At 39.8% G+C, this 11285-nt stretch overlaps 1 protein-coding gene across 1 annotated transcript; it reads left to right on the top strand.

The window, feature by feature from the left end:
• Positions 1-6371: 6371 nt before the first annotated feature.
• Positions 6372-8743, top strand: LOC100913673 (olfactory receptor 52Z1-like). Its single transcript, XM_003764724.3, has one exon. It carries the CDS (start codon positions 6639-6641, stop codon positions 7656-7658), a length of 1020 nt encoding a protein of 339 aa, XP_003764772.1. The 5' UTR covers positions 6372-6638; the 3' UTR covers positions 7659-8743.
• Positions 8744-11285: the final 2542 nt, after the last annotated feature.

Raw genomic sequence — 11285 nt, 5'->3', positions numbered from 1 at the left:
CTGACTCCAAGACCAGTGCCCTTTTAAGAAAAGAAGCAGAGAGAAAGAAAATAAGGAGGAGGGAAAGAAGGAAAAAGAAGAAAAGATGAGAGAGATGAAAGTGGGAGAGGAGGAAGGGAATAAGAGCATTCTTCCCAGTTTCTGGTGGATGATTTTCTGTAACAGGCTCCCTAGGGGGTAGAGGAGGTTAGGAAGAACCTCTCCAGGGGGACTGTTAGCCTCAGTATGAATTCTTCCTCACCCCTCCTTATTGCCACAGAACTAGACACAGACTTCAGACCCATCATTCTTGCAGGCAGTGGAAGACAAGAAAAAGCATCCCTGGTGAGATGGGGGATGAGGGAATGAAGGAAAAACCTGGGTTGGGTAACTCTACTGGTCAGAAGACATTTGAAATATAATGTTCATCTTTGGCTGTAACATTTTAAGAAGTTAATATGTTAGAGTACATGCAGAAGTCAACCATATTGGGGTGGGGGAACTGCAGACCATACCATGGGATGATAAGGTGAAAGAATGGATATATTTATGTCAGATGAAGAGAAAACTTAGGGGATACATAAAATCTGTCATCAAATATAGAAGACCTGTCCCATGAAAAAAGATATTAGATTTTTTCTGCTTAATCTTAGAGGGAAGAACCAGGAACAGTGGTGGGAGAAGGGAGGGAGGAGGAGGTCTGAGTGCAGTAGAAATAACACTGAAGTGTAAATTCAAAGGACTCAGGTTCTAGTGCCAGCCTTTCTACTAATTTACTATATGAACTGGTACAAACCATTTCCCTTCCCTGGGAACTCAGTTTCCTCATCTATCAAATAAAAAACATTGGACTAGATGACCCTCCAGCTCTCATAGCCTATCTTGTGTCTCATACTAAAGAATTGAGAGGCAGCTAGATTGCAGAGTGGATAGAGTGCCAAGCCTGGAGTCAGGTAGACGTGAATTCAAATCCAACCTTAGACCCTTACTAGTTATGGGACCCTGTACAAGACACTTAACTGTTTTTACCTCAGTTTCTCACCTATAAAAGGAGCTGGAGAAGGAAATGGTAAACCACTCCAGTAGTTTTGCCAAGAAAAGTCCAAATGTAGTCACAAAGAGTTGTATGTAAATGAAAAATGACTTATCATAATAACATAATTATATAATTATTATATTATATAAATATATTAATAATATAATATATAAATATAATATTATAATATTACACATTATATTATATTAACTATCACAATAACATAATAATCAAAAAGTGGATTTTTTTTACTTTGAAGATAATATAAATTTGGTTAAACTGTGTTAATTTTAAGATTATAAGAAACTATTTTCCCGTTTCTACTTCTTTGTTTGAGCCTTGGTAAAAAAAACAAAAAAACATACAATTAGACAACTAGAGAGCTACCTAGGGAATTTCATAGGCTAGAGCACCACAGATTCACTAAGACATCAAAAGGCTTTCTAATTTGCTGAAGGGAAATCTGGAATGAGAAGAATGGACCAATAAGCTCCTGAGAATCCAAATTCACCTCAGTTGTGCTCTAAAGAAAACATGGTATTCCTTTCTAAGGCCAAAAGATAAGCATATACACAGATGGTATTGTATGGCTAGTCTGATCCTGGGGAATATATAGAATAGGTTGGGGTCAACTAGTCTATAAAAGGGAAAACTTCATGTGTAAATATATACTAACAGCGTAATGGATAATTTCTTTTTCTTTTCTTTTTTGCTGAGGCAGTTGGGGTTAAGTGACTTGCCTACGGTTACACAGCTAGGAAGTATTAAGTGTCTGAGGCCAGATTCTTGAACTCAGGTCCTCCCGACTTCAGGGCTGGTGCTCTATCCACTGTGCCACCTAGCTGCCCTGTGGATAATTTCTGAATTTGAAGTGTGATCATAAAAAAAGTTCAAGAGAGGTTTCCAAAATCTAATAATGGTAATGAATGGGTGAATGAATAAATAAATGAATGAAAAAGTATTTGTTAAACATTATGTGCCAAGAAGGGAATGAGAGGGATTAAAGAAAGTCAGTTGTATTTCTAATTACATATTAGAAATATATATTCCTCCAGGAGTAGACTAAGTATATGCTTAGATTTTTAAAAATACATGTACAAAAGAAGGAAACAAAGGCAGGTGATGGGGAGCAAAGATGAAAGATGCAGCTAGATATTGTAGTGGAAAGAGCATCTTCCTGAATTCAAATCTAGCTTCAGTCAATTCTTGACTGAGTGAACGTGAGGAAGTTCCTTACTGGCTATCTGCCTTAGTTTCTTGTAAAATGGGAATGATAATAGCATCTATCGCCAATGGCTGTATTGAAGATCGTATGAGATAATATTTAGAAAGTGCTTTATAAGCCTTTCAGTTTTAGATAAGTACTAGCTATTATTATTATTAAGAATGACAATGGTCTTGTGGAATTCTAAGTACCAAACGGGCTTTTAAAAAAATAAAAGTTATGTTGTAATCAAGGAGAATATCAACAAGGCTAAAGGACTGCTTCTCAGAGAGAATCAATGGGATAACAGTAATGGTCAATGGAAAGAAGTCAGAACAATGACTCTTACTTTACTGTTTTTTCATTTTCCAAACCAAGAGGGAAGATCTTTTGGAGATCAGAGAGAGATCAGAACTGGAGAAAACAGAACAAAAATAGATAAAAGATGATTGAAATCCAAAATGAATGAGATAACTATATGTTATAAGTATAACATGTATAAAATATACATAAGTATAAGTCAGGAGGTGCAGTTTAACTCTGTCCCAGATAGAGTTTCTTTCTTTCTTCTTCTTTTTTTTTCCCCTGAGGCAACTGGGGTTAAGTGACTTTCCCAAAGTCACACATCTGTCTGAGGCCAGATTTGAACTATGGTCTTCCTGACTTCAGGACTGGTGCCCTATCCACTGCACCACCTAGCTATCCAGGTTCTCATCATTTCTAATTCAGCAACTAGTTCTCCTTATTAACCAGAATCAAGTACAAAATTATATTTGCCCTCATCATTTCTCCCAGATTTGTAAGATTAAAATAATCATTATCATCTTGACAAGCCATACAATTATTAGCTCTTCTGCTTTTGACAAGGAGACAAAGAGCTACAACAGGAAATATCAAGTCTGTGACTGTTTCCTAAACTCTGTTTCCTACTTCTGTTTCTATTTTCATTGACATTCATCCAAATGTTATCCACCATTCTTCTATCCTCTGGTTCCTAGATTTCCATTATTACTATTGTCTCTTTGGAGAACTGATGGAGACCAATGGTACAACATTTCTTCCCCCCTTTCAGTAGAGATGTTGGACTCTGTGGAGAGGAGTTAGTGTGCAACAAGATATAAACAATGTTAGACAATGGGTTGATTTGCTTTGCTTAATTGTATTTCTTTGTTGTTACTAGGTAGGATACTGGTATCATTGGAGTATAATAGATATATTTCTTTAACAATAAAGTATCATTTGAAAGGATTATATTCATTATATTCATGTATGTTTATGCATAGGTGCACCTTAAAATGCCACTCTGGCATCCTCAACAATTCCAGTTATTCAATTCCTTCTGAATAAAGGATACCCTTTCAAAAGCCATATTGAAATCATGCGTTTTACACCAAATCTTTGTCTTTGAGGTCAAATATTCTTCCTTATGTTAGAATTTCTAGTTCACTTTTCTTTTTACTCATATTTTGTATATTTGTATGCAAATCTTAGACATCTTAGGCAGTGGTTTTTAATGTTAGTTTCTTTCCTAGTATCTCCGGTTATTTCGGAGCATTTCTATTGATCTACTATCCATATAAGAGTTCTTTAAACTGAAATTTCCTCAAAGGAAAGAAACTGTCTTTTATATTTTCTTGTATCACCAGAATAGGCAAGAGACAGTCTTTGTTCTCAAAAAGCTCACAGTACTTTAAAGAAGACAATATGGAAACAGGTATGTACAAATAAGCTAATTATAATCAACAGAAAGAAGGCACTAGAATTAAAGAAGACTGGGAAAGGCTTCTTGTAGAAGGTGGGACTGCAACTGAGAATAGTAGGAAGCCAGGGAAACCAGAAGGTGGACATAAGAAAGGAAAATGTTCCAAGGCTTAGGAAACAATGAAAATGCTCAAAGTGCTATTTTCCCACCATTTTAAAACAGAAAAACCAATCAGCAGGTTGTTGTAATTGTCCAAGCATGAGGTAGGTTGAGAGATGGAGTGAGTTGTTCAAGGAATTATAATTTATAAAACAAATATTATATTTTATCGTGGAAATGAAGAGTCACTGGAAATTTATTGAGATGGGAATGATATGATCAGACCTGAACTTTAAGAAAACTACTTTAGCAGCTGAGCAAAATATAAACTGGAATGCAAAGAAGTCTGTGGCAGGGAGACCGATAGTATTCTTTTTAATAATTCTGGTGTGAAATGATGAGGGCTTGCATCAAAGTGATTAATGCCATCACACAAGAGAAAGGGGCACATATGAGAGATGGTAAGAAGGTAGGACCAATAGGATTTGTTAATTGACTAGATAACAAGAAGGAGAGAGTAAGAAGGAGAGAATGATATGGAGGTGGAGTGATTTGAGTGACTGAGAGGAAGGTGGTACTCTCCATCATAAAAAGGAAACTAACAAAAGCGATGGGTTTATAGGGAAAGACAGTGAGTAAAATTTTGGACATCTTCAGTTTAAGATGACTGTGGGATTCCAATTCTAGATGTTGAAAAGACAGTTGGGAGCAACTAAAAGGGAGCAAATCCAGCCTAATTAGTATTACTGATGTGACCTGGGCAAGTCACTTAAGTCCAGTTGCCTCTCCTCCTCCCACACACACAAAGGTAGTTGGTGATGTAAGAGCAGAAATCAGCAGAGAACTGAGTTAGACAAATAGATCTGAGAATCATCATCAATATCATCAAATGATAACTGATGATATCATCACCAAGGGAAATAGTATAGAGAGAAAAGAGAAGATTCTTGCCCAGGATAGAACTTCAGTGGATAGCCACAGTTGAAGAACCAGCAAAGAAAGAGTAGTCTGACAGGTAGGAGAAAAATCAAAGGAGAGAAATATTAGGAAATCCCAGATGGAAAAGACTATTAAATTTGGCAACTGAGAGATTACTAGTAACTTTAATGGGTTTTTCCTAAAGAGGACACTTATGGAGTACATGAATACTTGAGGGACAATCATATGGAAGAGATTATACTTGCTCTTCTTGGCCTCAGGAGGAAGAACTATTAACAACTGATGGAAGCTGCAGGGATTGATTTAAGCTTTGTAAGGAACATTTCCTAAGGCTCAGAACTAACCAAAAGTGGGCTAGTTTTCCTCTCACTGGAAATAGAAATTGGCTAGTCACTTGTTGGAAATACTGCAGGTGGGGGTTTTGACTAGATATAGGTTGGAGTAGTCCCTTCCAACTTCAAGATTCTGTAATTTGTATATTAACTTGTGCCTGGGTTAGGAGTGGGGTAAGACAGGAAAAAACTTGAAAACACCTTCTTGTAGTCTGTATTGTGGGAAATCAGGAAGAAAGGAGAATGAGAGAATTTCTATTTCACCTCTCTTGTTACTCAGATTTTGTACGTCTGTGGGTATCGTGTGGATGCTGAGATTAAGTACATATATGATAAAGTAAGTGAAGAAGAAAAGCAATTAAAAGTCGTAGTGACAAATCTCTGAGTAGGCAGCCAAGTCAGCTCTGAGATTCTGGGCAAGGTGAAAGTTCTGGGAATGAAGAGTTTTCCTCTGAAATGACTCAGATATTCTGAGTACTCTCACAAAGGGTCAGTAAGGTAATTGGCATAGTAGGCAGAGTGCCAGAATCGTAGTCAGAAAGACCAGAGTTTGAATTCTGATTCAAATATTTACTAGCTATGTGATTTTAAGGCAAGTCACCTATTTTTGGCTTCAGTTGGGAAAAAAAGCATCTCTTACCTCCCAGAACTGGTATGAGGATGAAATGAGATTTTATAGATTTATATCTCTTTTAAATTTGTGAAGTGGTATGTATATGTGTGTGAATATAGAATAATATATATGTAAACATACGAATATTTATTAGATTTAAGTTTAAATCTTTATAAGTATAGATGTGGACATAGACATAAATTATAGATATAAATCAAAATATATGGACAGATTTAGATTTAAATTAGGTATCTGTATTAGTATAGATGTAGATAGACATAAAGTATAAATATAAATCAAAACATAGAGACTAGACATATGCTACTCAGCCACGCCCGACTCTTCCCGACCCGGTGGATTATAACACACTAATACTGTTCAGGGGTTTCTTGGCAAGTGTACCGCAGTGTTTGGCATTTCCGAGTGGGCTAAGGCAGAGATTAAGTGAGTGTCAGAGGCCACACTTGACTCGGTTTGCTGGGCGCAGCACTTATCCCGAGCCGTTTAGCTGTCTCTTCAGATTAAACACGGGCATAAGAATACAGAGCAGACAGACACAGACATAACTGTACTGCTTTGCCAACTTTAAAGCGCTATGGAAGGACCGGCTGTTGTTGGGACCCAGGGCTTCACCTGGGCATCTCTGCTGGGCTGGGACCCCGCCAGTCACGGACTCTGGCTGCCTTTCTGTCCCCACAGCACTAAAGCCCCTCTCTTGGCGCCTCCTCGGGACTATGGACAAATATGAGAACGCCACTCCCTCCAATATTTCCTACAGAGACTTCTTCCTGGTGGGCTTTCCGGGGCTTCGGGAACGGCGCTGGCTCTTGGTTCTCCCGGCCTCCTGCCTCTACGCGTTAATCCTGGCCTCCAACGCCCTGATCGTCTCCACCGTGGCCACCCAGCGCAGTCTGCACCAGCCCATGTACGTGCTCATCTCCCTGCTCCTGGCCGTCAATGTCTGCGCGGCCACGGCCGTGCTGCCGCCGATGCTGCCGGGCTTCCTGCGCTCCGCAAAGCCCGTGTCCCTGGAGCGCTGCCTCACGCAGATGTTCTTCATCTACTTCACGCTGCTGCTGGACTACAACCTCCTGCTGGCCATGGCCCTGGACCGCTACGTGGCCATCTGCCACCCGCTGCGCTACGCGGACCTGGTGACGTCCCGGCTGCTGGGCCCGCTGGCCGCGGCCGCCCTGAGCCGGAGCCTGGCCGTGGCGGTGCCCCTGGTGGTGCTGACTTCCCGGGCCCGCTTCTGCCGGACGGCCGTGATCCGCCATTTCGCCTGCGAGTACATCGCCCTGCTGAGCATCGCCTGTGGGGACCTCACCTTCAACAACCGCCTGGGCTTGGCCCTGCGGCTGCTCACCGTCACCTTTGATCTGTCCCTGCTGGCGGCTTCCTACAGCCGCATCATCTACGCCGCCTTCCAGATCTCCTCGGGCGGTGCCCGCGCCAAGGCGCTGCACACCTGCGGCTCTCACCTGCTGGTCATCTTCACCGTCTACCTCTCGGGCCTCTCCACTTCCATCGTCTTCCGGTTCGCGAAGTCTGTGTCTCAGGACGTGCAGAACCTGCTCAGCGCCATTTACCTGCTGCTTCCCGGAGCCCTGAATCCCATCATCTATGGGGTGAGGACCAGGGAGATCCGGCAGCATGTGGAGAGGTTGCTCTGGGGAAGGGAACCAATGCCGGTGACCAAGGACCCGTCAAAGAGGCTGCCAAAGACCCAGCCAGAGAGGAGACTACCCGGGTGAGGCGGGGCGTTAGCCAAAGCAACGAGCCAACAAGGCTCCTTGTCTAGAGCCGCACTAGAATTTTCAGGATTAAGTGGTGCCTTATCCGTAGATAAAGACTGGTGGAAACTACCACAAGGACAGTAGTACTAGAGCAGCGCTGTCTAATCTCCCAAGTCTTTTGCTCTTTCCCTCATGATCAGTTGTTCAAAATTTCGGTCCATTGAGTGGAGTGGAGCATGCACCAAATTACACAGGTTCAGGTCCTGACTCTAGAATCTCCCATTCTTTCGTAAAAAGAGCTGAAGTCTATCTGTAACCACAATCCACTTTTTTCTAGTTCTTCTTTTTAGGACCAACAGAACAAAGTGAATTCTACTATCATCCAATAGCCCTTCTATTTTAGGACACCTATCATGTTCCCCCTATGTTTTCTCCAGCCTATAAATGCCTCCCCCTCTCCCCCGCCTTGCTTCCACCCGGAGTCATATTCAAGTCCACCATGCATCTGATATGTTGGTCCCCCTCCTCTGGATGTATTCATTGTCAAGTTCCTTCCTAATCCATAATTTGCATAAGGAGACACAATATTCTAGCTGACCATAATGGGGTTATCAAATCCTTCCTTCTCAAAGGTCACATGCTTATAGCACTCATGTAAAGTGTTAGACTTCCTAGGATATTTGGGAGATAAATCAGTATCACACTCCCCCCCTCCCTCCCCCCAGCACTGAAAGGCTGAACTGATAATCCTATATTCTTATTCTGAACCTGGTGGTAAATACTCCAGTGTGATTTCTTACATTGTCATTTATTAAGGACAAGGACATTGTAGGTGACGGGACAGGAATACAAAGACAAGTAAGGCAGTTTCTGCCTTGAAGGACTTTTATGATTTAGAAGATAGAAGGATAAAATGTAAATGTATGTCTCCTATGCCTCAGAAACCCATTGCTAAACTCACACAGACTAGGTTTGGTTTCTGAATAATCATACTTTGGGGTTCATTCCCCACCCCAAGTAATCCTTGGGAACATCAAAAATGTGGCTTGTTACCCAAAGACCTCAGCTTTTGGGATAAGAATTCACTGTTTGACAAAAACTGCTGGGAAAATTGGAAATTAGTATGGCAGAAACTAGGCATTGATCCATACTTAACACCATACACCAAGATAAGATCAAAATGGATTCGTGACCTAGGCATAAAGAATAAGATTATGCTGTCAATAAAAAGTTATTAAAAATAAATAAATAAATAATAAAATAAAAAGAATAAGATTATGAATTAATTAGAAGAACAAAGGATAGTTTACCTCTCAGACCTGTGGAGGAGGAAGGAATTTATGACCAAACAAGAACTAGAGATCATTATTGATCACAATAGAAAATTTTGATTGAATTGAATTGAAAAGTTTTTGTACAAACAAAACTAATGACAAGATTAGAAGGAAAGCAATAAATTGGGAAAACATTTTTATAATCAAAGGTTCTGATAAAAGTCTCATTTCCAAAATATACAGAGAATTGACTTTAATTCATATCAAGCCATTCTCCAATTGATAAATGGTCAAAGGATATGAACAGACAACTCTTAGACAAAGAAATTGAAACTATTTCTGGCCATATGAAAAGATGCTCCAGGGCCAAGAGATTATTATATACTTCAACAACAATACTATATGATGACCAATTCTGATGGACCTGGCCATCCTCAGCAATGAGATCAACCAAATCAATTCCAATGGAGCAGTAATGAACTGAACCAGCTACACCAGCGAAAGAATTCTGGGAGACAACTAAAACCATTACATTGAATTCCCAATCCCTATATTTTTGCCCACCTGCATTTTTGATTTCCTTCACACGTTAATTGTACAATATTTCAGAGTCTGATTCTTTTTGTACAGCAAAATAACGTTTTGGTCATGTATACTTATTGTGTATCTAATTTATATTTTAATATATTTAACATCTACTGGTCATCCTGTCATCTGGGGGAGGAGGTAGGGGGAAGGAGGGGAAAAATTTGGAACAAGAGGTTTGGCAATTGTCAGTGCTGTAAAGTTACCCATACATAGAACCTGTAAATAAAAGGTTATTAAAAAATAATTAAAAAAAAAAGAAAAGATGCTCCAAGTCATTATTAATCAGAGAAATGCAAATTAAGACAACTCTGCGATACCACTCCATACCTGTCTGGATTGACTAGAATGACAGGGAAAGATAATGTGGAATGTTGGAGGGGATGTGGGAAAACTGGGACACTGATGCATTGTTGGTGGAATTGTGAACACATCCAGACACTCTGGAGAACAATTTGGAATTATGCTCAAAAAGTTATCAAACTGTGCATACCCTTTGATCCAGCAGTGTTACTACTGGGCTTATATCCCAAAGAGATTTTAAAAAAGGGAAAGAGACCTGTATGTGCACGAATGTTTGTGACAGCCCTCTTTGTAGTGGCCAGAAACTGGAATGGATGCCCATCATTTGGAGAATGGTTGGGTAAATTGTGGCATATGAATGTTATGGAATATTATTGTTCTGTAAGAAATGACCAGCAGGATGATTTCAGAAAGGCCTGCAGAGACATGAACTGATGCTGAGTGAAATGAGCAGGGCCAGAAGATCATTATATACTTCAACAACAATACTGTATGATGATCATTTCTGATGTACGTGGCTCTCTTCAACAATGAGATGAAACAAATCAGCTCCAATAGAGCAGTAATGAATTGAACTAGCTACACCCAGCAAAAGAACTCTGGGAAATGAGTGTGAACCTCCACATAGAATCCCCAATCCCTCTATTTTTGTCCACCTGCATTTTTGATTTCCTTAATTGTACACTATTTCAAAGTCCGATTCTTTTTGTGCAGCAAAATAACTATATGGACATGTATACATATATTGTATTTAACATATATGTTAACATATTTAACATGTATTGGTCTACCTGACATCTGGGGGAGGGGGGTGGTGGGAAGAAGGGGAAAAATTGAAACAAAAGGTTTTGCAATTGTCAATGCTGAAAAATTACCCATGCATATATCTTGTAAATAAAAATCTATAATAATAATTTAAAAAATGTGGCTTGTTTCTCTTCAAATGACCTCATGTCCTGCTACTTGATTCCTGAAAGCAATAAGCTACCCTTGTCCTGCCAACTGCTACCCATTTTCTTTACTCCTACTTTAAAGTTTTTTGAGGGAAAACATGAAATCATGTCCACTAAATTCACTACAAATGTATATTATCTATCTTCATAAACCTACAGGATTATGGACTTAACAGCCTCAGCTGATTTACAGGTCATCTAGTCCAACACCCTCATTTTATAGATAAGAAAATGGGAAACCATGGAATTTAATTTGCTGAAGGTCAGAAGATTAAGTATTAATAGGATTCACCCCCCCTGCCCAACTCCCATTCAGCTTTCTAGTGCTCTTATTTTTCCTTCATGCTGGCTCTCCAATCTATTCTTTTCTTCCCATCACCACTGTCCTCAGCCTTAAACATCTTTTTTTTTTTTTTAAACCATTCCCATGGGCTCTATTTCATCTTCCAATAAGATGATCCAATTAAATTGAATGTGTCCAAACCTGAACTCATCATCTTACTCCCAAAACCTGACTCTTCCCCTACCTG

This window comes from Sarcophilus harrisii, chromosome 3, assembly GCF_902635505.1.
Source record: "Sarcophilus harrisii chromosome 3, mSarHar1.11, whole genome shotgun sequence".
Classification (NCBI taxonomy): domain Eukaryota; kingdom Metazoa; phylum Chordata; class Mammalia; order Dasyuromorphia; family Dasyuridae; genus Sarcophilus; species Sarcophilus harrisii.
Note: the sequence above shows the minus strand (reverse complement) of the source record. Positions and strands in the feature narration are given on the sequence as shown.

Excerpts from the sequence above, each read along its gene's own strand:
- LOC100913673 (XM_003764724.3), top strand. The coding sequence starts at position 6,639 with ATGGACAAATATGAGAACGCCACTCCCTCCAATATTTCCTACAGAGAC.